This window comes from Histomonas meleagridis, assembly GCF_020186115.1.
Source record: "Histomonas meleagridis strain 2922-C6/04-10x chromosome Unknown contig_53, whole genome shotgun sequence".
NCBI classification, from domain to species: domain Eukaryota; phylum Parabasalia; order Tritrichomonadida; family Dientamoebidae; genus Histomonas; species Histomonas meleagridis.
In genome coordinates, this window is record NW_027150896.1 from 472203 (window position 1) to 499163 (window position 26961).

Sequence of the window (26961 nt, forward strand, 5' to 3'; positions counted from 1 at the left end):
GTCAATTCCAAGACATCTTTTCATCAATAATATCATCGATATCTGAAATTATCAAAATCTTTATACAAAAGTTAAATACGATATATGACATGCAAGAGTTATATGAGATAATAATTCATTTATCATTAGCATTAAGACTTCCTAATAAAAACATTCAATCATTTACTAAGTTAACTGATTTAATTTGCATGACAATCATTAAATTTAAATCAATACAAACATTACCACAAAACTTAATCATATTTGGAACGAATTTCCATCAAAACATTATACCAATCATAACGCAATCGATATTTACTTTATTTAGTAATAATCAAAACGAAACATTTATATACACAAAATTATTTATTATTATAAAAACATTAATCCAATGTCATATTAACAAAGAAATATTTCTAAATGAAAACTTCATTCGTAACATTCTAATTCCGTCATGTTATCTAAGTGAAGAAGACTTAACTTTATTTAATGAAATCCCAGAACAATATATATACTTTAATTATTTAATTGAAGAAAACATCAAAGATATATCACTTCGTATTATCATAACTCGAATTATAAAATTTATTATTGATAATAATTATATTGATATCATAAATTTATTATTAAATATATCATTAGAACCATCAAAAGAACCGAAAGAATTCGAAGCGAAAATATTTATAATTTCAAGTATTACTTCATATTATTCAGAATCATATGAATTATATCAAATGTTAATGAATATAATAATAACAAATCCATCGATTTATATCCAAGCTACAACGATATATGCGTTACGAAGTTTTAAGATCGAAAAAGAAAATCGTAACAAACTCAGTATTAATATTCTCTTACAAAGTAATAATGATGTCATTAAGTTAATGTCAATTAATTTATTCCAAACAACATTTGATATATTTCATTCTCAATCGATTATACCATATTTAAATGAACTATTAAACACATTATTACAATTAATATATACAACAAAAGATTATAAGCCAATAGAATTAATATGTTTATTAATATATCAATATACTGATAAATATATTCCATACTTTGATAAAATCATTAATTATATTATCGAGTTATATAAAATGATAACAAATTCGGAAAACTTTGATTTTAATGCTAATAATCAATTATTAAAATGTATTCAAAAGTTTATAACTTCAGATTTAATTGATTCGAATCTTTATAATGTTTACATAGAGAAAATCATCAATTTCTGTATTGAAATATTATCAAATGAAAGATGTGAACAATCATTTTTAACGACAATCGAAGTCATCGAAAGTATTATGATGAAATATGATGAAATTACAGAACTTAACATAAACATAATGAAATATTTAATTGAATTCATAGCTCCACAAATTAATGAATCGTTTTATCTAATACCAAATATATACGAAATATTTTCAATTGTCATCGCAAAGAAAAATTTTTTTAATGTAATTAATGACGAATTCATTATATCATTAATTAATTTTAGTGAAACAATTTATATAAATATTAATAATACCAAAGTGAAGACTTCGATTTTGTTGTTATATTCATTACTAATACAATATGGAAAATGTATAAATTTAATCGAAAAAGGTTTAATATTACTACAACAAAACGAAGACTTTTCAATATTTACGTCCGCGTTCTGTTTAATGTCGTCCGCGTTACTGACAGCAGCTGACCAAATAATACCAATGATAAATGAAAACGTTTTAGTGAATGTAAACGCAAATTGGAAACACATACAAAACGCTGAAGTCAATGTAATCAACTTATGCTTCATCGGATTGTGCGTTTTGGCGAAGTATGGAAACAATTTGTCGTTTCTGAACGCGTCGATGATGCTGAAGTTATTAATCGAGAAAAGAAACGCCGAAACTTTGGAAGAAGTCGACGACGAATATCTGCTCAGCAACATAAACAGTTTCATCGAAAACGAAGAGGAGTACGAATACTTGGACCTGCCCGACTTCCACTTCCCGTCGGACGGCGTGGACGTGCTCGAGGTGTACAGAGATGTCGCGTTCGGGAGGAACATGTTCCGGACATTGCCGCTCGAGCTGCAGCAGGAAGTCAGCGAACTGCTCAGTGAAGGCGCTAATTAATGAAAGCGTTACAAACAATAGAAATCGGACGTTTTGGCGACGATCAATTTCCACTCGAAAGAGAACGATGGCACTGTCACTTTTTGACTCAGAAAATGATCGTTTGCAGCGTTATGTTTTTAATAAAACAAATCCCCGAAGTACAACAGTACTTAAAGTCGTTTTGAATGATTTAAAGATGAAGCGAATGAAGAAAATGATAATTGTATCGAATTTTATATGAAAAATAATTTTTAATAAATTTGAATAATTCTCTCAAATAATGTTTTCATAACTTGTTGCGTTCAATAATTATTTAAAAATTATTTAAAAATACAAAATATTGTTATAATATTGTTAATAAATTTGTATGATTATTATATTATAATGTTTTCATATAAATCGTTGCGTTCAATAATTATTTAGAAATAAAAATATTGTTAATAAATTTGTATAACTATTATATTATTATGTTTCCATATAACTTGTTGTGTTCAACAACTATTTAAAAATAAAAATATTGTTAATAAATTTGTATGATTATTATATTATAATGTTTTCATATAAATCGTTGCGTTCAATAATTATTTAGAAATAAAAATATTGTTAATAAATTTGTATAACTATTATATTATTATGTTTCCATATAACTTGTTGTGTTCAACAACTATTTAAAAATAAAAATATTGTTAATAAATTTGTATGATTATTATATTATAATGTTTTCATATAAATTGTTGTGTTCAATGATTATTTAGATATTAGAATATTGTTAATTACATATTTATACAGTTTGTATCTGAAATGATCAGAACCGCTGATTTCCCAAACAAAAATACTCAATTCATATGCCGATCAAATTACATAGAAGTATATCGTATGAGTAAAGCTCACAATCGAGCAACGAACATAGAATTAATATAATATGTTTATCTTGGTTAGTTCTGCTCTTATCTGTGATAATACATTTATCTTCATAAAAAATAGAAAAAAAAAAAAGGACGTTAAGTCATTTCAATTTATTCTTTTTGGTGAAAATTAACGTTCAAATATTTGCCAAATATTTTTTTGTTAACGTCATCGAAAAAATTGATTATAACCAAAATTGAGTATATTCTGTGATTTACTTGACAAAAATTATTAAAATTTGCTCCACAGACTTGTCACTTTTATTTGACTTTCAATGGTTTATGCATAGAATAATCATCAGAAACCAAATATTTTTGACACAAATTTCAATACTTTCAGAGAAAATTTGTCGTTTGTCATGACAAAACATGCCGGCAAAATAAAGAATTTGTCAAAAAATATAAATTTTGCTTTGAATTTACCAAATACAAGATTTCACTTCATTTTAAAAATGGGAAGAAGATTTCAAAATTATGTAAAACCATCTCAAATAACATTTACAGTTGGTGATAAGTGTTACCTCTTGAAAATAGAAAAAGATAATTTCACAAAAGAATCGTTGGATCAATTAGAAGAAATATCGAATTTAATCGAAACAGATCAACCAATGAAGAAAAGGAGAAGGGGAAGATCAACAACAAACAAAGTTCCTCAAAATCCTGTTGGAGTTTTTATCAACAAACAAACAAATAACGAAACAAACATATTTGATTTATCATCAGACAATGAATTTGGTTTAACACCGAACATTGAAGGAAATATCTTGAATGAAGAGATAGGGAACATTGAGTTTGAAACTTATGAAGAAGACCATGACTTCATTTGGTCAAACTTATCGGGGCTTACATTTGAAGAAGAACAAACACTATGGGGCTTTTGAAACATTTCATAACTTATTTTTGATTAAATATTTTGTTCTTTAGCATTTTTTCCTTTACATAAAAGTGACGCACATCTAGCTCGTTCAGAATCCTATCTCTGAAATTAAAAAACAAAAAAATTTTAATGAAATTGATCAAGAGAATTTAGATTAAAATATGATATAAAATTTACCAAAGCAAATTAAAACGAAAAATTCAAACACTTAAAGAAGGTGATAACAAAATCAAATGTCAAATATATGAGCATCGAAATAACATTAGAGCATTTTGCATTTAAAGTATTTCGAGAGTTTAAGTCTTTTAAATAACTAGCAAGCCACTCTTTTTATAAATTTACTTAATTAATTTCTAAATTTCGATCTTTTTCACGAACAATATGTGAATGAACCATTTTCTCAAGGCAATTTTTTAACTCTTTGTGAATCCCACAGCTCAAAATCTGCACAATTTTTTAGTTAAAAAACTTAATTTCAACATATTGCTCAAAACAAGTTATCATATTTTACAAAAATTTACCAAAAAACTTTGCGCTTTGACACTTGAAAATTGGCGGCTGTGAATGCATATAATTTGCCTTTAATACGATGCCATTTAATTCAACAGATTGATTGAGCTTAAACACCGCGCACTTGTAGCTTCCATCAAACTTGAATTGGTCGTTTTGAAGCTTGACTTCAAACACTTTTTGATTATTTATTAATCCTTCAATATGCATTTCATCAGGCAAAACGCTATCACTTCTAAGTACAATTTTAGCCGATGTTAAAGTGAACATTTCGTTTTTCATTCGTACAAAAATTACTTTATTTGTATCAGATAAAATTGCAACAAAATATTTTTCGGTGTCCAGCAACGCATTCGATGATGGAAATTTCTTTATAGATGGGTGACTTAAATCATCAATTAATCGATACTTAATAACATTAATTGGTTTTGTTAAAACTCCCCCAAAAGTTCCGATGAAATCAAATAAATCGATTTCGCTTGGCGAAGTTTCACCGTTTGAGTTATTGATAAGTAAAATATATGAAAGAACATTCCATTTATTTGGAATAAATTTTGGACTAGAAAATGAATCTGATAATGACAAAATCGTTTCCCTTCTCATTGATATGGTTTTTATTAAATTAGCTCTTGATATTGATTTTGATTCCCATGACATTTCATAATCATTAAAAAGTGTATGAAAAGATGGGTCACTGCTATCAAGAAGTTGATGAAAAGAATCACTTTCTTGTTGGCTAATTATTTTTTTGTTTCCTTGTGAGAAATAATCATCAAGAGTTTTACATATGGATTTGTTATTAAAACGACAACGGATTTTGGGGTGCCCTAAAAAGCATTGGATTGAATACGGAGTAATGCACTGAAATAGAAAAGTGGGCGACTCCTCTAAAATGGTTAAAAGTACATCATAAAACCTGTCGATTAAAGTTTGTTGGCTTTTAATGATGTCATCAATTCCTTGAGAAAAAGTTGGAAATTTATTGACTTCCGAATTTACAATAAATTTGTCATAGATTAAGTACTGAGATAAAAAGTGTAGTATAGTTTGCTTGAGGAAAATAAAGTCATCCTTTAGAGAGCTTAAATAATCAATGATTACATTTGTGATGATTCGAACTAAAGGTGGAATGCCATATACATATGCCATGAATAGTGAAAGCATTGGGTTTGGTGTAATTTCTCTGTCTTTAGTTGTTTTAAAAAGAATTTCGCCATTATAGCAAAAATCAATAATTTGTTCAAAGTTTGATGATACAAATGGAAGTGATATAGAAATGCTTTGAGGATCAAAAGTTACAGTTTTAAAATATTCTCTAAAAAGTCTGGAATGATGATATAAAATAAGTCGGTGGGCTTCAATATCTTTCCCATTAGCATGCAAAATACAATCTATAAAAAGGTGATTTTTTCGGAAGGATGCGAAATGAGGTTTCATCTTAAGTCTGAAGCGAGTTTTTTCCATTTCATCTTTATGATGTTAACGTTCTTTTTTAGGGTGGTATAATTTTTGAATAGTTTTTAATCGTTATTTCAGCAAGGAGAAATGTACCTCTTTTTTTCGAACTTCTCTCATGCTCATTAAAATTTTATCCCATAAAACTCTTCAAATGCACAACTAGCTCTGTAGCTTTTATATTTGCTACAAATGAGTCATAGCAAAGAAGCAAATTTGATTAGTGGTATTTTTTTTTAAAACCATAGATGTTATTAAAACAAAAACTGCTTACAAACAGAACGGGAAGTGTTTTTATGAGATTTAAGGGATTATATTTGTAACAAAATTTTGTATTAGATCAAATCAATTGATTTTTTTAAGTTTCGTTACTTAGTAGAAGCCTTCTGGTAATGGTTATGAATGGCCTTGCTTTGGTAATAGTTAAAAAATCTTTTTGCCAATTTGTCAATGCAGGAGATTTAAAAAAAAAGATTTTTTTTAGAGGCTTTTACTGATTGAGTTTAGAGCAGATTACACTTGCATCCACAGCACTTGCAACTTGAGCAGGAACATGAGCAGGAAGAAGACATTGTAACTTGAAAATGAAATGGCTCAACTGCTTACAACAACCCCCAAATTTTGAAAGGCGGAAAATCCATCGGTTTCTGAGAAATTTTTTGTGGTTTGTTAAAAACCGAAAAAAATTATTGGGTTTTTCTGAGGCTGTTAGAAGAACTGACTAAGTTTTTGAGAGCAATTTTTGAATGCATTCGGAAGTTGAAATTCACCTTGAACGGGGGTGGTGCAAAAGCTTTTAGGGTGCCCTAAAATCAGTCACTTTTATTAGATGCAGGGATCCCCAAAAAAGTACGTTTTTTTGTTAATGTACAAAGCAATACCAGAATTCAACAGGAGATGTTGTATTGCAGATAGAAATCGCAATTATAGACTTCACCTTGCAGCATTGGCCAGAATAAAAAATTCAAAACCGCATGAAGAAAAATGTACATTAAAGCCTTTTCGTAGATCAATACTCCAAGGAAAAGTTCAAAGAGAAGAAAGAATAAAAATTGAAAATGAGAATAAAAAAATGCAAAAGGCGATTGCAAGTTGTGAGCCAACACTCAATAGAGAAGAATTCCATCAACATCAGCTTGATCATGAACATCAAGTAAAACGAATGGCTAAACATACAGACACATATGGATTTAAAACCAATAATTCAACTAAAAAGCGCAAAAATTTATCTAAAGTTCATCTTAAACCAATGGAACCGAGCAATTCCAAACCTAAGTCACAAAATACTACTTCCAAAGAACTGCAAGATGAATACAAAAATGAACAGTCAATTTCAGCGCAACCTTCTGGTGATCAACAAAATTCGTATATTAGTGATACGCCAAGCACGGAACAAATACATGAACCACAAAATACGTATGATAGCGGTGACGCACAAAGTCCACGTAAAAGCTCTCCTCCAGATACATACATTAGTGATCAAAGCAATTCACAAAATACAGAACAAACAAATGAATTAACGAATGAGCCGCCGCTAGAAAGAGTGCAGCTGACATTCCCATTGCCTGAATCACAAAGCGGAGAAAATGAGGATATAAATGACTCAGCATTAAATGAACAAAACGCTACTGGTAATGAAACAGACACTACAGAAAATAACAGTAAGGAAGAAACAGATGAAAAAGATAAATCAGAATCACTTGAAAGCGATTTTTTGTTAATGCAATAAAAATGTATTCATGAGTAAATAATAAATATTTACGAACATGAAAAATAAGACTTTCATTTTACTTGTAACCACTCTTCAAAATTCGTGTGTTAAGATTTCCTATTTTGGAAAATGAGATTTATTCCCGATAAAAATTGACTGATGATTGATCGTAAACGATTATTTTTCATTCAAAACATGAAGGTGCGAATATTTAAGAAAAAACTTTATTTATTAAAACTGTGTATCAGATCGATAGAATAATATAAAACATTTTTAGAGAGGCCATGCAAGTCTATTCCGATCGTGCCTTGCCCTTCTAAAATATGTATATTGACCATTTGATGGATCAAATGTACCTTCCTGAAGCCATAACAACTTTAAGGTAAAACGAGGACCGCATTCCTGAAGTCGCGCTTCATTCACTGAATCAAAGATATATCTGTAATGACGGAAAAAAATGAAATCACGTTGATGGTGAAAGGTAAGGACGCGCCTTCCAAAGAAATTTGGTTTGTGAGGAAATAAGCATTGGAGCATTCGAGACGTGAGCCTGCCAAGTCTTGTTTCAAATCGTTTCATGAGAACTTCTGGATAGTGATCGCTAGTACGAGCGTGCCCTTCAATTTCTTTAGGAAGAGAAATTGATGTGATTCTATAGTTGGCAGTTGGTCCATCAGGCAAATGATGATGAGTAAAAGTATAAACTTGGTTATTAGCAGATGTAAGAATAATTAAGTCGGTGTACCCTTCTTCAATTGCTTGATTCCTAACTTCAGCCATTGATGATCCTTCTTTTCGATTTTCAAAAAGAGAATTTGGAATTAAAACTTGTAGACTTTTCCCAAATGGTATGGACGGCTCTTCATCACCTGATGTAGTAATTTTTACCTTGGGTTCTTTTTCACCATTTAAAAAAGGTGAAAATTGATCATTTTCAATTTCTTCAAGATATTCTGGATCATCTTCTTTTATGAATGTTGGATCGTATTCACGCCTTTGTTCTTGTCTGTTTTCACCTGGTGCAGGTTCAACCATTTGGGAAATTTTGGTCGTGTAATTTGAATGTAAATATTGGCAAAACGAAATTGTAAGAAAAAATAGTGTCTAATTTCATAGAAAACGTTAAAATCCTGATCAATTTTAACAGAGAGACTTAATAGAGCTATTAATTAACGAAATTATAACAACAAAAAAGCAACATACCGAATTTGTATTTATAAAATTATTTTTTTAAAAAATTATTATCAAATAGAAAGTATGAATTATTTAAGGTGAAAAGAATTAACTTATTATTAATTTTTTTTATTTAGGAAAACATTATTCAATTTATTATTTCACAGATGTTGTTAAAGTATTCCAATATTAGTTCACAACAAAAACCAATTTATATCCATTGGTCGCTCTCTTCATTCACATATTCATCAAAATCATTACCAACAATTTCAATTTGTGTATCTCCTTTTGATGAAGAAAGAATTGGATATCCATCCGAATGAGCAGATTTTGACTTTTTCCTTTTACTTCTTGTAACAACAAATACAATTATTCCTGTGATTAACAAAACTGCAAAAATTGATCCGCATATTATGCCAATATATAGTACCAAATATTTAATGAGAAAACTTTGAATTGAATATAATTTTTCGTTTATAAAATCTCCAACGTTTTTATTCGTAAAAGAAAAAAATTGCAAATGAGTTGTTGTCTTCTTAAATATTAAAGTAATATGGAAAATTAAATTTGATTCAAATAAAAAGTTGATTATTTGATAACAAATAAATAAAATAATTAACTCTTCAGATAAATTTTTGATATGGAATATGGTACATTCACACTCTATAAATAGAACATCGTCATTATTCATGAATGCAGTAAAGCCAAGATGTGATAACAAATATTTACAACTACAAACGATAAATTCAAATTTCAAAGACAGTCAGAGTTTGTTGGCAAGATTTCAACCGAAAGGCTAATAAAAGATATCCTAACTGCAAAAAAAACTTTTCGGTTTTCGGATTTCTGTGCAACTGCAGCTAACGTTCTGAACAATTATTTCAATGGGGGTTTTACAGGCTGCTTCGATAAATAATGGCTGCACATTTGATGTAAGCTTACATGACAAAGAAATGATGCATTAGCTCACATAAGCGAAAAACAAAACACAAATTTTTGGATTTAGAGACATATTCATTATGAACTTCGTCAAAACATAGAATCTAAAGGTCAAGAATCGTTACCAATGGTAGTAAATTTGATTTCGATAAATATTAATACGTTTTTATTATTGGAATCTGCTGATATCAGCATTTATAATGAAATATAAAAATTTAACGTTCCGGAACATACTTGAAGACATCTTCTTTTTGTCATAAGTAATTTTTACAATACCTATAAGACGCGTTTCTTTGAATTCAAATAGCGCTGTTGGGTACAGGACGCTTATAAATTGGTTTGTTAATTATTTGTATACAAATAAAAAAATTGTATTACCAACAGATATAAATCTATTTGGTTTGAGTTTGTTTTAAAGGAAGCTTTATTAAATATTTACTTGTCAGTTAATTTAATTGCCCAATCTAAAAATGTCAGATGCTTTAACGGTCTCGATTTCTACTTTTTTTTACATAATAAAACATTCAATTTTGAATTGTAGGGCAACAACAATTGAAGTAGAATATTTTATTAAATATTATTATCTAACTGCGCTTTGGTTTTGCACCTTTTTTGGGTTCTCGGCTTGATTTGTTTTCCCTTCTTTCAGCACTTTTGTTCCTCATTTCCTGTTTGAATGTTGAAAGAAGTTTGATTGGAAGCTTCTTGCCATTGTATTCTATTCCGTTCTTTACTGCTTCATTTGCCTGTTCTTCTGTTTGGAGTTCAACATAAGCAGTTCCTGAGAAATATTTTTCTCCTCCACTGCGATTTTTGTTCCTCATCTCTATACGGAGAACTTTTCCAAACAAAGAACGGAAGAACGCTTGCAGTGATTCAAGTGTTTCAGTTTGATCTAATTGATCAACATATAATGTTCTATACTCACGACGTGGATCTGGTTTAAATGGAACCTTTGAACGAACCATCTTGCGAGAGGTATCAACTTCAAGTTCTGATGATGCTTGACAGGCTTTCATTAATTCTTCATCAGTCAAATGCATTGCCACAATTTTGTTGAACTTTTCATTAAAAATTTGAATTGGGCAATATCGGTCAGCTTCCATGTTAATCAGTTGTTTCATAAATGATGAATTTTCAACGTTTGATGGGCTAAAATAAAATTCCATTTGTTCACGAGCAGCGTCAAGTTCTGGTGTAAGATCATACACTTCTTGTTGTTTTATTTCTTCGTTTTCAGATGATGGTGGATCTGCTTTTCCGAATAGTTTGCGGAGGATGAACATAAAATGGCGGCAAAATGGTCGTGCAAAAATTGACAAAGTCTGTTCGTTCGATAAACGATTATTTTCCAATTTCTTCTCGCATTCATTTCAACATAAGTTAAGTATTCTCTTCATCAATTAAGTATCAGCTGTAGTATTTTTTCACATTTTTATTCGTTAAAAGGCAAACACAATAAAACATTTACAGATTAAGGAAATTACTGTACTGTCTAAAAATATATTTTCTGCTGCTTCCATCATCATTCATGAACAGCAAGCTATCGCCATTAGCCTCTTTAGAAGCGCCTGCGAATATATACAATGTGTCATCATCACCACCGCAATACTGTATACCCGAAACGCAATACTCAGCGGTATTCACGCCCAAGTACGACTGTAACTCGTTCCGTATGTCGGCCACATAAATGTGACTTTCGCGTGATGAAGTCGATGTTATGATGAAGTTATCTGCAACGCAAACTGCAGTGACACTCTCCGGATATCCAATAGATATTAGTGGACAATGCTGACGAGAGTCCCATATTTTGACAGATCGATCATCAGAAGAACTAACGAAAAGATTAGCGTTAATGCTTTTGATTATATTCGTTGGCGAGTTGTGGCCAATGAACGATCGAACTGATTGTAATGTCGTGACATCAAATAGATGTAACGCATTAGTAGTGGTCAAACCACAGATTATGCAGTTCTCCAGGGAGCTAATGATGGAAAAACCGGAATTAAGATATGGCGTTTTGATTATTGATCGGACCATTCGATTATTGATAAGATGAAGATCACTGGAATTTAGGAACCCTATGAAGACATTGTCTTGAATTATGGCTATTGGAGTCGGATATGACATAGGTGGCACAAGATCAACATCATCAAATTTCCTATCATTCCCTGTGAGACCAACACGGTAGATATGGCCTGAGCTATAGAGCCAACCATGACGTTTGGAGGAGTCTATTGTGAAGGATTCAACTTTACTTTTAATATTTAATGGAATTGTATCCCAACAGATTTTAGTGTTAGGATGTAAATCAAAGGCATAGGAAATGGCTCTGTCGGGTGTACTGCTCGTATTGTGGATAAAAGCGGCACAAGAAGGATCAATATAATTGATATCAAATGGTAAGATAAATGTATCTTCAAACCGTTTCTCACGCCAAAAGGGATCTGGCGTAAGACCGCGTGGAAGCACTTGGCCAAATGGTACAGAATTGTCCATATCTGTTGATACAAAATTAAATATTGTACGTTCAGGAGCACTTGGCATTCGAAGAAGACCTTTATCTTTCTTAAGGGTAAACCTTGAATAAGGTGTGTCAATTTCACGCATTGCTCGAATTTGAGATGTTATTTCATCATATTTTTTGATCAGATTTGGCATCTCTATCTCACTGGAATTAACAGCACTTTCCATAATTTTGTCTAAACGAAGTAAAAGCGTTTGAACATTTGGTTCATTTTCTTTTTTCATATCTTTTTGATATATTGATTCTCTTCCAGTTTGCTGATAAAATTGGGCTCCTGGCTGTCTTTGTGGAGGTGGTTGTGGTGGCTGCATCATTGGTGATTGAACTGGAATATTTTGTGGATATTTTGATTGAGATGGTTGAAAAGGTATATTTCCATAAGGAGGTGGGTATTGTTGTTGAGGGTGAGGTTTTACAGGTGGCATATGTTGTTTTGGATTAATATATTTTGGCGGATTTGAATTTGGTGATTGAATTTGAGGAGTTTGTGCCGTTTCGCCAGTAAAAGCATGTTTGTTATTATTAAACCAAAGTCTTACAGTTCTGTGAGTCCAATGTGGTGAATATTTAAGTAATTCTTCGGAAACTTCATTTGCGATTTTTGTTCTTTCTTGAGATCTTTCAGGTTGTGAAAAGTACCTTTTAACATTTTGAATCAGAATGGATTGCTCAACCGAATTCGGATAATAACGACGTCCGTCTGGTTCCTGCTCCATATTATGTTGGCGGTTTTAATCACTTGATGAAATAACCGTTTTTGTTTCATTTATTTGCACATTTGAATTCATTCAAATTTGAGAGGAATAGGGGTTGTTTTGACGTCGTTTTTGCTGCTGGAAAATTAGTTTTGAGGATGGATCGTATTAACCCGAATATAAATGGCGATTGCCTGGTTTTGAGATTCGGTTGGGAGTGCTAAAATCAATCGTGTTTTCATAGGGTTAAAAACAATTGTTGAAATTATGATTGAGTTAAAGTTAGGGCTTGAAACACTGGAAACCAATACCAGTATGTATTCTCTTTCAAGAGTGAGAAATGGCATAAAAATTTTGTGGAAAAGTATCATGGACAATGATTCAATAATTGGTGAAAATTGCATTGATCTATTTTCACGGCTGAAAATAGTTAAAAAGGTGGTTGATTTAGTTGCAAAGCATTAATTCCATTTTTGGATTTGGAAGAAGGAGGCCAGAATGGCTTAACGTCCACCGCAGAAAAAACCGTACTTTTTCAGGAAGCGGTTTTAATCTGAATCATGAAATGTTATGTGAAAAAGAGTATGCTCCCTCATCAACAAATTCCAATACCAGGGCATTGTGATGACCATATCATTGATCCGCCATCTGTCTATGAAATGGAGTTAATAGATCAAACATTAGGGTTTCAGTATCTTGTGGAAACTCGTGGCAACCCAATTTTAATGAATTCTATTGATCAGATGTTTCGAGAATCTGTTGAATTAGAAAAGCAATATGATAAAAGTGTTGAAGTGCATCATGGAAATAAAACAACTGATTCATTAGAAGAAGTTCTATTATTAGAAGATCAATTTTCCAGGGCTGCATATGATGAAATCTCATTTTCGTTATCAGTGATAAAAGCAATGAAAAAAGAAATTAGCGCGATGGAACAGGAAGCAAAAATAATTGAAAGAAAGAAATTAAAACTCAAGAAAAAAATAAATGAATTAAAAAACAACAGATAATTAAGCACACAAACCTTTCAATAAATGTTTTTTTATTTATTATTATTTTTCATAATAAAAAATCAAGGCAATTTACAATACTATATATTTGTTTTCTTATGATTTTTAAAAAACGTAATGAACATCAGAAAATTTCTTTTCCTAATATAAATTAGATAATTTTAATAAAAAGCCTTAATCATTCTCTTCCTTATTATCCATAGAAAACAATGAAACACATATGATTTTTACATAATAAAAATATTTAAATTCATTCATTTTTATTATTTTATAAAATGGCTTAATCTTAAATCATTTATTAATTTATTAAGCTTAACAAATAATAATAAAATTAGGTATATAAACAAAAGGAAAAATAACTGAAATGAATTTTCATTAATTTATTCAGGTGAAACGAATTCTCCTGCAAACAAAACAGTTTTATTTTTGTGAACCAATTCATATATAAACGGATGGTCTGCTACGAAGAACTTTTCGATTATTTCTGGCAATCCAAGAGTCTCTATCCCTGTTGCAGCTGCAGCCGTAGTTCCTTCTTCATATACTTCTAGAAAAGCTTTGTGCACTACGCGTGAAATCTTTGGCTTTTGCAGATCGAAAAGCAAACGAATTCCAATCGCTTCGAGCATTTCGCGCAGGTGTTGTGACTCCCAAAGGCATTTAAACTTGGGAATTACTACATTCATCTTGACTTCGTTAAGGTTTTGGACATATTCTTCGAACTTTTTGGTGCCAAGTGAACTTTTGAGAGATCGAAATGATTGAAGATCTTTATTCTTAGGAAGAAAGATTAATAAAGAACAATCGTTTACATATGGCAAAGAAATCACTTGGCAATCATCATCTTCGAAATATGGGATGGTGAATTGATCTTTCATGAAAGATGTTGTTTTGGTTCCTTCGAATAGATTAAATGGGTAATCCGAAGTCCCTTCTGGATCAAACTTATTCTGCCATTCGGCTTTGAAATAGATGGCATTGGTAAGAATGATATCAGAATTAGGTTCAACTTCATCTGCTTGAATAAGATTTTGAATAAGACCATTGGTGACTTCTGCAACCTTTTGATTTATTAAGCTAATGCCTTATTGATTAAATTCGATTGGAGTAATTTCAATTCCAAGAAATTCAATTAATGGTTTGAAAAATTCTGCGTCAAATTCTTTGTTCTTGTTTGGCCAAAGTGTATTTGCGCCACGAATAACTGCATTATTTGTTTTTTGTTCCACTTGTGAAATGAGATTGCGAAGATTGGTGAGGATATCTTTTGGAGTAGTATCAGATGGCATTCTGAGAACATCGAAAATTTCTTTTTGTGTTGGTTCATTTAGAATTGAAGCAACCATTAAAAGGATTGCATAAGTTGAATATGGTGAAACAAGAATATTACTTGATTCATCGCAAAGATTTGAAAGCATGGCAATCGAAAGAACCTGTGTAGGTTCGCTTGGAGTCCCGTAGAAAAGATTTGAAAAGAAGTGTTTTATGCTTGAAATCATGAGGTGAAGTGATACTTGTTGTCAATAAACGGTTTATAAAAAGAAATTTGGATTAAATACTTCTTTGATATGTTTCTTATGTAGCCCCCAATCATTCTTTGATAGTTCATCAACAAGATTTTTTTCCAAATTGTTGTTATATGCCTTTGACTTCATCCCATACTGGAAGAAAGCTTTTATATAAAAATGGATATGAAGCTTCTAATGAAACAAACATTTTTGTTTTGAATTATACACAGAATATATTTTTATGTTTAATAATTTTATCACATAAATTTTATAATATGATTTGATATGTTTATTTCAAGACTTCAAAATATATTTAAAAATTGTATAAATTTTTTTGGTTAATCTCATTTATTTCTTTATGCCTACATATGAATAGAATATATTTCCATAATAATGGAAATTCAGAATAATTGATGTTACATTGTATCGTTCTAATCGTAGTATTGAATTTTTGGGGATCCCTGTTGTAACTGTCCGTTTACTTTTCATCAGGAAGATTTACGAATGTCTGAAAACACCATGAAAAACTCAAAAGATGATATCAAATCACAGAGCATCGAAGTCAAATTACTAACGAAGCTTGAACGAATCATTTTTAATTTAAATAAAGAAAATTTTGATTTATCAATTGAAAAAACAATGAAATTATTTGACCTAAATTTTCCATATACATATAATTCAAATATTTGCATTTTAGTTTATAGTGCATTTTATTCAAAGAAAAATGAGAATGATATTTATATTGATTATCTAGAAACTATTCAAACAAAAGAAGAAGAACTCAATCAAGATAATCCTAAAATTATAGAAATGTTCAAAGATTATATAAGTAAAATTAATTCACAAGAATCATATTATTTAATTGAACAAATGATTGAACGAAATTTAATTGATAAAAGCATTACTGCAAAACTTGCAAAACTTTCAAACTATTTTTCGCACTATAAAACAGAAGGATGCCGCCAGGAAAATTATAGATGGAATTATAGTGTAACTGAACTTGAGTTTAAAAGAAATTATGAAGAACTTTCAAAGAATGATTGGGAACTTCATAAAAAATATGTTAAAGAAGGACATAATCCAAATGAAATTGCAAAAATCATTCGAAATGACGAAATAGAAAAACTTCAAGAAATATCATCACAAACAAATTTTAATTTTAATCAAACTATTAAACCATCACTTTATGAAAGATGTTCATTTATTAATAATGGTGAAGTTCCATTAATTGATTATGCAGCATTTTTTGGATCTGTTAAATGTTTTAAATTTTTACTTATGAATAATGCAAACATAAATGATACAGGAAAATATGCAGTTGCAGGTGGAAATGAAGAAATCATTCATTTATGTGAACAAAATCATTCATCATTTGAATATGCATATGGAATCGCAATTAAATTTCATCAAAATAATATTTTTAAATATATTTATGAAAATAAAATAGAAAAATTGTATGGATTTGAAGATAATATTATTAGACGTTTTGTTCATTGGGGTGGCAAATTTAATACTTTTTCATCTGATATAGTACAAAAAGATATCAATAGTTTGGGATCTTTGTGTATTACAAATGGAAGTTACGAGATTTTTTTGTTTTTAGAAAACTCTTTAGATCTAAAAATTAATCAGGATTTGATTGATAAAGCTGCTAAAATTGGGAACTTATATCTTGTTAAATATTTTCTGCAAAAGAATCAAATTCCAAAAGATATTTTGCTTAAATCTATAAAATCAAAAAATATTGAACTTGTTAAATATATTTTAGAACAAAATGCAATTGATATTAATGAAAAAGATTTTTATTTGTTGTATTTGATATTTGTTTTAACGATTTTCTATTTCAAAATAATATTTGGAAATTATTTAAATTTTTTAAAACAGCACTTATGAAAGCATCTAAAAGTGGTTCTATGGAAATAGTTAAATTACTTCTTGAACAAGAAGGAATTGATATAAATGCTAAAGATATTAATTAGTTTTTTTTAATATTTATTTTAACGATTTTATATTTCAAAATAATATTTGGAAATTATGTAAAATATTTTGGACAGCATTTAAGCTGGCGCTTGATAATTGTCATGGCGATATTGCGAAATTACTTCAAGAACAAGGAACTGATATCATTTCTAAAGATATTTGTTTGTTTCATTTGATATTTATATGAAAAGTTTATGATTTCATTTTAATATTTGGAAATTATTTAATTTTATTTGTACAGAACTAATGAAAGCATCTGAATATGGTAATATAGAATTAGTGAAAATGCTTCTTGAACAAGAAGGAACTAATGTTAATGATAAAGATATTTATTTGTTTTAATTGATATTTATTTTAATATTTTGAAATTTTAAATTTATATTTGGAAATTGTTTTAAATGTTTTGGACAGCACTTATGTATGCAACAGAAAATGAACAAATAGAAATAGTTGAATTACTTCTTGAACAAGAAGGAATTGATATTAATGCTAAAGATATTTATTAATATTATTTGTTGTTGTTTTTATTAACTTGATATTTCAATTTAAAAATTGGGATATGTTCAAATTATTTAAAACAGTTCTTATGATTGCATCCGAGAAAGGAAACATTGAAATTGTGGAATTACTTCTTGATCAAGAAGGAATTGATGTTAATGCTCAAGATATTTATTTGTTTTAAATGATATTTATTTTATTTCTTTGATATTTTAAAATAATAATTGGGAATTATTAAAAATATTTTGGACGGCACTTATCTTAGCATCTTTAGAGGGACTTGATGATATTGTTGAATTACTTCTTGAACAAGAAGGAATTAATATTAATGCTAAAAATATTTATTTATTTTATTAAAAGTTTATTTTAACAATTTTGGATTTCAAAATAATATTTGGAAATTATTTAAATTATTTGAAACGGCACTTATCTTAGCATCTAAATATGGTAATCGTAAAGTGGTTGAATTACTTCTTATGCAAGAAGGAATTGACATTAATGCTAAAGATACATATTTATTATATTTCAAATATATTTTAGTATTTTAATATTTCAAAAATAATTTTGAAGATCATTTAAATAATTTGAAACCTCTATTCTCGAAGCTGCCGAAAATTGTCATACAGAAATAGTTAAATTGCTTCTTGATCAAGAAGGAATTGATATTAATGAAGATATTTATTTATTTTATTTGGTATTTGTTTTAATGATTTTATATTTCAAAATTTTGTTTGGAAATTATTTAAATTATTTTGGACAGCAAAACCAAAGTTTATAACATTTCCATATGAAAAAAGACATAATGAAATAGTTCAATTAATTACTGAAAAAATCTCTAAGAAAAATTCTGATGATATTGTTCCAACGAACGAAAATAACTCAATGTCTTCAACCGAAATCCAAAATAATAATCTTTGATTGAAAAAATTTCATCAGAAAAATATGGATCACAAAAATGTTTCTTGTTTGAAACAAATTGACACAAGTACACAAACAAATAATATTATTAACTTGCCAAAATATATTCATATAAATTTATGCTAAAAAGTCTGAAGAACTTCCACTATTAAGGAAAAGTTTTTTGAAAAATGAAATTAATAAACATTGCTCAAGTTTTTATATTTTGTTCGGCTGTGCAATAAACATTGCAATTTCTAGAAATACCTTTTGTATTAAATGGTAAAGCAAAGTAGTGTAAGGAAAAAAACCAAAAAATGAACCTTGTTCTTAAAAAAATCGAGCCAATTTTTTTTATGTTACAGAGGTACCTTAATAAATATAATTTTGTATATTATTTCAAAAAAATTGAATTCGCAAATTCTCAATATTGTTTTTATATAATAAAATTTTACTCTATGTTTAATTTTTTTTTCATTTGATATTATTTCGATTGGTTATAAAAAATTCCACAATTGTAGTATTTTAGAATTTGAAGTACCATTAAATAGAATATAATCAATATTTTGTTTTTTTATCATAGTTTTATCAATTTTTTTCGTACAATCGAGAATTTTTTTTTTCTAAATAATTTCAATGTAAATGTAAATACAGATTGATAACGTTAAAGACGTTAAATAAGTTCACCAATTGAACAAAAAATGGAAGTCGAAGCATCACATGCAGCTGTCTCAGCAATTGCAGCTCTTCAAGAACGAATTCGTGAACTTGAATTAGAGCAAGAAGAATTAAAAGAAGAACGAGCAAAGCTTTTAAATATTTTAGATGAAAGAGATAACATGCATTCAATGAGAGAGGAAGCGCTAAATAAAGCAACTGAAAAAGCCAACCAAATGATTGCCAACATTACAGAAACAATGGATAAAGTACAATATTTCAGAGAAGAAAATAAAAATTTAAGAAAGCAAATTGCACAATCAAAAGAAGCGTTGACCAAATCAAGCCCAAAGCAAACATCTCCCAGGTGTTCTAATACAAAACTTAAGGCAGATCTTAAGCAAATTAAGCAACGCTTATCAGATTATGAATGCATCTTAGGCGAAATATTAACAACACACCCAAATATGGCAACACTTTCTCATGAAGATTTAGTGGTTATTTCTCGTGAAACAAATCAGAAAAATTTATCATCGAAGATCAACAAAATTTATCAATCTCTCAATCAACTTCCTAAATCTTTTTCAAGACAGAAAAATGAAACAAAACGTTTAACACTTCGAACTCTACGTAAGGCTATGTATGCTATATCTGAAATGAGTTTGAAGATCGAGGAGCTTGAAAAGCAAATAAATAGAGAAGCAGAGATACAGAAACTGAATATTCAGATCAAAATATTGTCCAACGAAATTACTAAGTTTAGAATTGGATAACTTTGTTTTTGAAATTTAGTTTTTAAAATAAAATACAACATTAAGGATCTGTGATAATAGATATTAATCCAGATTGTTATTGCTGGACCTCAACTTAGCGTTGGAGCACGATTGGAAATTCAATGGTTTATGGAATACCAGAAAAAGTATTATCGGCATATAGAAAGTTCAATTTGATGTCTGGAACCGATAAGTGACAACGTTAAACGTTTTAAATCACAAAAGTGTCAAAAAATAATCAATTAAAAAAGTTGAAATTTGTGTAAATCAGAGAGATGTTTATTGGGAAAGAAAAATCATGATTTTATAAAATTAAATTAAATCAGCGCTTAAGTAAAAAGCTCTTAAATGTAATTAAAGCAATTTTCAAAAAAAAATATGTCATTTGAAAACTTGATTCCGAAATATGACATATACGATAACCAAATCTAAAAAAAAGCTCCAATTCAATATTAATTTATTGGTTCGAACCAAAGCGCAATGACACGCTTCAAATCCTTGGAATATTTTGTGACATATATATTATGGTATAGTTCTAAATTTGTTCTAGATTTCGTACTGCCAGCAGCACACGAGCCCATCCCCGGAGCACGTCAAAAACGAATGATCCTTTGGATGATGCTTAATCTGAAAAACGGTATTTTGATGATGTTTTGCGGTGAATAACAACTCACCTTTTTCGTCATCCCATGCTTTAAAGCTTTCGTCCTTTGAGCCCGAGAATATAATATTTTGTAGGGGAGAATGACAAATCGAAAGAACAGTATCTTCGTGACCGTTTAAGATATGGATACACGACGGTTTTTGATCGTCGACCTTCCAAATTTTGATGTTTTTGTCGGCAGATGATGTCGCCAAATTACCTGTGAGAGGCGACATCGAAATGTCGTAGAGGAACTGATCATGTGCTTCGAATATAGTGATTGGATTCTTAAAATCTGAATCATACATTCCGACTTTTCCATCAAGAAATCCAACGAAAATAACCGACTCGTCTATGCTAGAAGCAAGAGAGACGATTTTTCCATGTGAATTACTTTTGGCTGTTTGAATTTCATCTGGTCTATGTTTTATTGTTTGTATTAATTCCATCTTTTCTAGATTCCATATGCATAAGTATCCATCATTTCCGCCTGAAATTAGGATAGGACGATTCAATAAGAAAAGAAATGAAAATATTTGACCAACATGTCCACTTAATAAAATTGGTTCAAACTTGGACTCTGGTGAAAGTACCATGATTGTGCCTTTTGTGTAACTCAAAGCGAGATATTTTGAATCTTTTGAAAATTGAACAACTTTTGAATAAGATTCACGCTTTGGGAAGTCATTTGGGATAGGCCAATTGCTCAATAGAGCACCATCTTGGTATCTCATCATGAATACTGTTTGGCTGTCAGAATATGCAAAGTATTTCCCATCATTTGAGATTGACAATGAGCATACTATGTCATTAAGCCTTATTGAATATCCAAGATTGACTTTTGGCTTTCGCTTCAAATCATTATTTGGAATAATTACAAGATTTTTTTGTATTTCATCATCGCCTTTATCAAGTATAACGATGTTTGTTGGTACCGAGTCTGCTATGGGAGGGGTTTGTAAGTAGCAATCAAGAGGATTTTTAATTTTATCGTAAACATCTTGAAGAATTTTAGAGTTCTCACCAGGTATGAATTCTCTGGTTGCCACCATAGGGCCTGCTGGAGAATTACTGCTGTTGGACTGTTCAGACTTTGGACCCTCTTTTCCGTCCATCAGTTCTGTTGGCTAGTTTGGACCAGGATTGAAAAAGTTAAAGAACCCAGAAATCAAATCAAGGAATGTAAACTTGTGAATTCGAGTGATAAGGTACAAACCAACAAAAAATTTAACTTTTTCATAGCTGTGTTGCGGTAACGGCTACGACATTAAATCAAGGAACAAAAGGGACGATCGACCTTACTGATGAATGTGTATTGAAAATTTGAAATGTTTATGACTTGATAATTCAAATCGGGAGCAGTTTTTGATTCCGTTGGTTTTCGGTTCGTTGGTGGTTTTTGATAAAAACCGTACAATTTTGTTCGCAAAATTGTGGGTTTCAGAAAACTTATCGTTTTTTATGATGGGAGATTCAGAAACTTCAAATGTTTACCAATCCGAATCTTCCGAGTGCTGACCAATCTTTTTCAGCAAAATCTTGACATTAAAAAATTACCATAGACACCAAAGTTGCGATTTATAGAGTGAAATTATTATTATTTTTATATTGATTATTTTAAATTTCTAAAAAATATTATGAGCATGGAAATTACCAATTAAAAACAATATGTAAATCATTTACGCATGAAAATAATATCTAGAAAAATATATGAAAATCATCATTTTCAATTACATTAACTCAGATAAAAAAAACTGAATATGTTATAATACATCATACGTCTTTTGCAAAGCAAGTGTATAGCATGAGAAGAAATATGAGAATTTTGAAATTGTATAAATGATTGTTGAACTTTTTATTTCTTATTAAAAGAATTTCCACCATTTTTCAACCCATTGGGTGGTCTGTTTTAACTTGAATTTACCATAAATATTTTGATATTGAAAATTCATGCATGATGGATTATTCCCCATCGTTTTTCTATTCGAAGTATTAAGTACAAATCGATGAATACTTGAAGATAAAACCACCAACATCTTAATATTGATGATTTAATCTATCATTTGGCTGTTTTTAAATTTTGGTCATTGTCGAAGTATTCAAATTTAAAATTGAATAGTTTACATTATGTTCCGGGCACTTTTTAAAGGCGATTTTTCCTCACAAATTAAAGAATTTGAACATTCTTTTTACAAGTAAGGATGGAATTTGAAGAAATCCACTTCAACGAAGGTGATACCACATTAGTAGAATATGAAGAAAAATATTGGCAACTTCGTGAAACAAGAAAAGTTGAATTTTTCCCTGGCGAATTAACTACGGTATCCTTAATTTCAGTTGAAGATCCAGACCTTAAAACTTATCTTAATAATTTGGCTGTTGATCCGATAATTTCACTTGATTTGGAATGGGATGAAGAACTTTGTCTTTTTCAATTTTGTTCTTCTTCTGGAGTCTTAATTATTCGCCATCCAAATGGCCCAGGAAATCAAATTCTAAAGGAGTTTCTCTCCACTCACAAATTTTATGCTAAAGGGGCAGGTAATGATAAAAAGCAATTAGATATGAAATTTGGTGAAACATTTACAGAAAACATAGAAGATATATCTGTCACTCGTCTTGTTCCTTACCATTATTCAGAGAACTTCATGGATATGACAGTTCAATTTGCAGGAGTTCCCACAGCAATTTTTAAAGAATTAAAAATTACGAAATCACATTGGTCACAAGAAGTTCTCACCATTCGTCAAGTTTTATATGCTGCATTTGATGTTGTTTCCTTATTTAAATGTTATCCCAATTTTCCTGCACCAAAAATCAAAAATAAACCCAACAAGCCTACGAAACCACGTGAGCATAAACCAGCCCCTCCTCCTGGCGTTCCAATTAATACAAAGAAAACCAAAGAGAAGAAGCAGAAGAAAAAGGAGCCCCCCACTGTTGAAAAAGTGGACTTTGTTCAGAATTATCGTATTAACCGCTATTGTTACCTTGTCAAGAATTACAAAGGTTCGTTACTTCGGAAAGATCTCCACAAATATGTAGGCCAATCCGACGAAAACATTGAATTCATCTCTTATTTTCCAAATGGCGATGGAACATATCAGTTATATATTTCACTTCTCAAAGAAATTGACCCTTCAGATGAAATAATACATCTTCCATATGTTGATCCTAACCAATTTAATGATAATGATATTCTTTATATTAAAGATATACCATCACGTGTATCATCACGTGATCAAATTGAAAAATTTCTTTATTTATTCGAACGCGATCATAACCTTTATTTCCGTGAAAACTTCATCATGATCGAATTCACATCTGCTACCTCACCACATGTATTATCCTGTTTTCTTCCATACATTACAATTGACAATGAACAAATGAAAGTATATACATTTCCATATTTCCTCAATGCTGTCTTTGCCATTAATCTTCCATCAACGGCAGACGAAGCATATGTTCGAAATCTTTTTTCACCATTTGGGCCCGTTAAATGTGTCACTTTTCCTTTGATGCGGGATGAAACCGTTCCGAAATCAGTGGCGGTTTTTTATGCGAGTGAAGATTCACCTGACAAAGCGATCACGAATCTCAACTTTAAAGAGATTGATGGTAATGAAGTATATGTATCTCGATATACTAAAGGATTACAACTTCGAACCATGCGAAATTATCAACTATATTATGAAACAAAAGAAAGTAGTCGCGAAATATATGAAAAGTTTTCAAGTTATGGACCAATACATTTTGCATATTACGACAAAAAGGTTGGGATAGGAGTTGTCCAATTTTATCATATGTCTGATGCATTTAAAGCTATGGATAACACTACCGCTTATATGAGGAAAGAAGGAACAACGATAATAATGAGAGAAGTTTCTTGTGCATTCCCCGATGAAGAAGTGATTGAAATGTGTGAGAAATATGGGAAAGTTTTGAGTTTCTTCGTGAGATTAGTAATCCCAAGATTTCGATATCAAGTCTTGGAGGTTACCTTCACTACACCTGAGGCGGCTTCAAGCGCAAAAGCTGAGTTGGATCACATGGTATTGGATTCGATTCCAATCAATGTATCGCTGATGAAAGGGAATGGAAATGAGGTGTCAATATGGAAAATGGAGTATAGGTTTAAGTGGATAGCTGTGGATAAGGTAATGGATGAGGTTGAGATCTTGGAGAAGTTCCAAAAGTTTGGAGATATTATCGATTTTAACGTTAATTCGGAAAAAACTTTTGTGATGTTTGCTACTGACCAACAGGCTATAGAGGCAACCAATCAAACTGGTTACCAAATGCCTACAATCCATGAATATGCATATTTCACACATAATAATTATTTGCAAACAAAGTTCATCAAACCTCACTTGTCTACCTTCACAGAATCAGAGGAGAAGAAGGCAATAGTGATGGATCCTGTCCCTGACTCCTTCACAAAGAAGGATTTGGAGGCGATTTGTCCAGGCTGCTTTTACGATAGTTTGGTAACCGCTTCAACCGTTGACGGTTGCTCTGAAAAGAGAAGGGTAATTATTTACCCTTTCGGGAAGAGGATGCAAAAGAAAACATACGCACTTTTAAGAAGTGCTGTGTTCGACGGTGTATCCTTGAACCCGATGATAATGAATCAAAAAGAAATTCCAAAGTTAAGTGATGTTTCACCAATGACAATTAATGTTGATCCTTTACCAGAAGAATTACAAGGATCAAAACTAAGAACAAACGTTCTGATGGATAAAGAAGCGATTGTGGATATCCTTCCATCAATAACAGAAATTGGACAAAAAATGGCTGTCGTTATGCCAAAGGAAAAAGCTACTTGCAGAACAATACTAAGGTCTTTGAGGAGATGGAGAACGCCAATAGGAACAACAATACACGTGGAGAAATTTGATAATGAAAAATAAAATTACATGATATATTAATCTAATGTTTTGACTCTTAGGGAATTGCTGTTCATTATTTGAGTAAAAGTTATTTTTGATTTTACTAAATTTTGTATTCTGATTTTTTTAATTGAATTATATATCATATTATTCTAAGTAAATTGTTTCAATATAAAATCATGAAATTTCATAATTAATAAATTACTACTTGATATCTTATATACATGTACATAGATATTTGTTGTGAGTATTTTGAATATTTCTTAAACGGCCACTAGATTTTGGGGTGGTCCTTACATTAAGGATGGAAAAAACATTAATTTGGAAGGAACAGCACTATAAAGTTGAGTTAGAAAAAAATGCACGTGCAGATGAACTCCTCAAAAAAGCAATTTCTATAACACACTTGAAAGCTAATAGAATCAATATTACTTTTCAAGTAAATGGAAAGAGAATTCCTATAGATCAATCAACACTAATTTCTGAAATACCATCTGACGAATTCCTCATTCGTGATTTTGGCCCTCAATTCAGTTACAAAGGAGTTTTTATTTTGGAATACATTGGTCCATTCTTCATTTGGCCTCTTACAAAAATCTTTCTCAAATCATCACCATCAATGTATTTAACTATTGCTTCTTTGATGTGGACATTCCATTTCACTAAACGCTTATTTGAAACAGTGATGGTCCATGTATTTTCACATCCAACGATGCCAATTTTCAACTTGTACAAGAACTGTACATTTTATTGGGGTTTTGCTATCATGATTTCTATAGCTGTTGTCAAGAAATCGTCAAACCCAATCGAACTTGATTATCTTCATTATGCGTCGGTGGTACTTTTCTTTGTCTTTGAGTTTCTTAATGCTTACTGTCACTTGAAGCTTAGAAGCTTGCGTCCAAAAGGATCAAAAGCATATTATCTTCCAAGAGGATTTCTTTTCGATAAGATCACTTGTCCAAACTACACAGCTGAGATAGCAGGCTGGTTTTGTTTTGCTGCATTTACACGTGTTTGGATAGCATTTCTATTTCCGATTGTAGGAGGAGCACAAATGTACATATGGGCAACTAAGAAGAAGGCAAGGCTCGTGAAAGAGTTTCCAGAAGCTGCTCAAAGAGGAAGAATACTCCCATTTAAATCTCTCTAATGATATTTTTTGTTGTTTTTATTTGAATTATTTACATGAAAAGTGTGTGTTGTGATCGCCGGCAAAAAAGTGCTTCTTAAAGT

The 26961-nt window shown here is 30.4% G+C and overlaps 10 protein-coding genes across 10 annotated transcripts; 5 read left to right on the forward strand and 5 right to left on the reverse strand.

Moving 5' to 3' along the window:
• Positions 1-1643: 1643 nt before the first annotated feature.
• On the forward strand, positions 1644-2096 carry GO595_007509 (uncharacterized protein; the record flags this gene model as incomplete). The annotated part of the gene is made up of 1 exon (XM_067920981.1): positions 1644-2096. The coding sequence occupies one exon, from the start codon at positions 1644-1646 to the stop codon at positions 2094-2096; it is 453 nt and encodes a 150-aa protein (XP_067772419.1).
• Positions 2097-7074: 4978 nt separating this feature from the next.
• Positions 7075-7554, forward strand: GO595_007510 (uncharacterized protein; the record flags this gene model as incomplete). The annotated part of the gene is made up of 1 exon (XM_067920982.1): positions 7075-7554. The coding sequence occupies one exon, from the start codon at positions 7075-7077 to the stop codon at positions 7552-7554; it is 480 nt and encodes a 159-aa protein (XP_067772420.1).
• Positions 7555-7809: 255 nt separating this feature from the next.
• GO595_007511 (Brix-domain-containing protein) lies at positions 7810-8571 on the reverse strand (the record flags this gene model as incomplete). Its single annotated transcript, XM_067920984.1, has 1 exon — positions 7810-8571. One exon carries the CDS (start codon positions 8569-8571, stop codon positions 7810-7812), a length of 762 nt encoding a protein of 253 aa, XP_067772421.1.
• Positions 8572-10232: 1661 nt separating this feature from the next.
• GO595_007512 (la-related protein 7) lies at positions 10233-10934 on the reverse strand (the record flags this gene model as incomplete). The annotated part of the gene is made up of 1 exon (XM_067920985.1): positions 10233-10934. The coding sequence occupies one exon, from the start codon at positions 10932-10934 to the stop codon at positions 10233-10235; it is 702 nt and encodes a 233-aa protein (XP_067772422.1).
• A 181-nt stretch (positions 10935-11115) lies between these two features.
• Positions 11116-12891, reverse strand: GO595_007513 (uncharacterized protein; the record flags this gene model as incomplete). The annotated part of the gene is made up of 1 exon (XM_067920986.1): positions 11116-12891. One exon carries the CDS (start codon positions 12889-12891, stop codon positions 11116-11118), a length of 1776 nt encoding a protein of 591 aa, XP_067772423.1.
• A 2074-nt stretch (positions 12892-14965) lies between these two features.
• On the reverse strand, positions 14966-15379 carry GO595_007514 (serpin family protein; the record flags this gene model as incomplete). Its single annotated transcript, XM_067920987.1, has 1 exon — positions 14966-15379. One exon carries the CDS (start codon positions 15377-15379, stop codon positions 14966-14968), a length of 414 nt encoding a protein of 137 aa, XP_067772424.1.
• A 4085-nt stretch (positions 15380-19464) lies between these two features.
• Positions 19465-20193, forward strand: GO595_007515 (uncharacterized protein; the record flags this gene model as incomplete). The annotated part of the gene is made up of 1 exon (XM_067920988.1): positions 19465-20193. One exon carries the CDS (start codon positions 19465-19467, stop codon positions 20191-20193), a length of 729 nt encoding a protein of 242 aa, XP_067772425.1.
• A 546-nt stretch (positions 20194-20739) lies between these two features.
• Positions 20740-21951, reverse strand: GO595_007516 (Transcriptional repressor tup12-related protein; the record flags this gene model as incomplete). Its single annotated transcript, XM_067920989.1, has 1 exon — positions 20740-21951. The coding sequence occupies one exon, from the start codon at positions 21949-21951 to the stop codon at positions 20740-20742; it is 1212 nt and encodes a 403-aa protein (XP_067772426.1).
• Positions 21952-23037: 1086 nt separating this feature from the next.
• Positions 23038-25746, forward strand: GO595_007517 (3'-5' exonuclease family protein; the record flags this gene model as incomplete). The annotated part of the gene is made up of 1 exon (XM_067920990.1): positions 23038-25746. One exon carries the CDS (start codon positions 23038-23040, stop codon positions 25744-25746), a length of 2709 nt encoding a protein of 902 aa, XP_067772427.1.
• A 283-nt stretch (positions 25747-26029) lies between these two features.
• GO595_007518 (Synaptic glycoprotein SC2) lies at positions 26030-26878 on the forward strand (the record flags this gene model as incomplete). The annotated part of the gene is made up of 1 exon (XM_067920991.1): positions 26030-26878. One exon carries the CDS (start codon positions 26030-26032, stop codon positions 26876-26878), a length of 849 nt encoding a protein of 282 aa, XP_067772428.1.
• Positions 26879-26961: the final 83 nt, after the last annotated feature.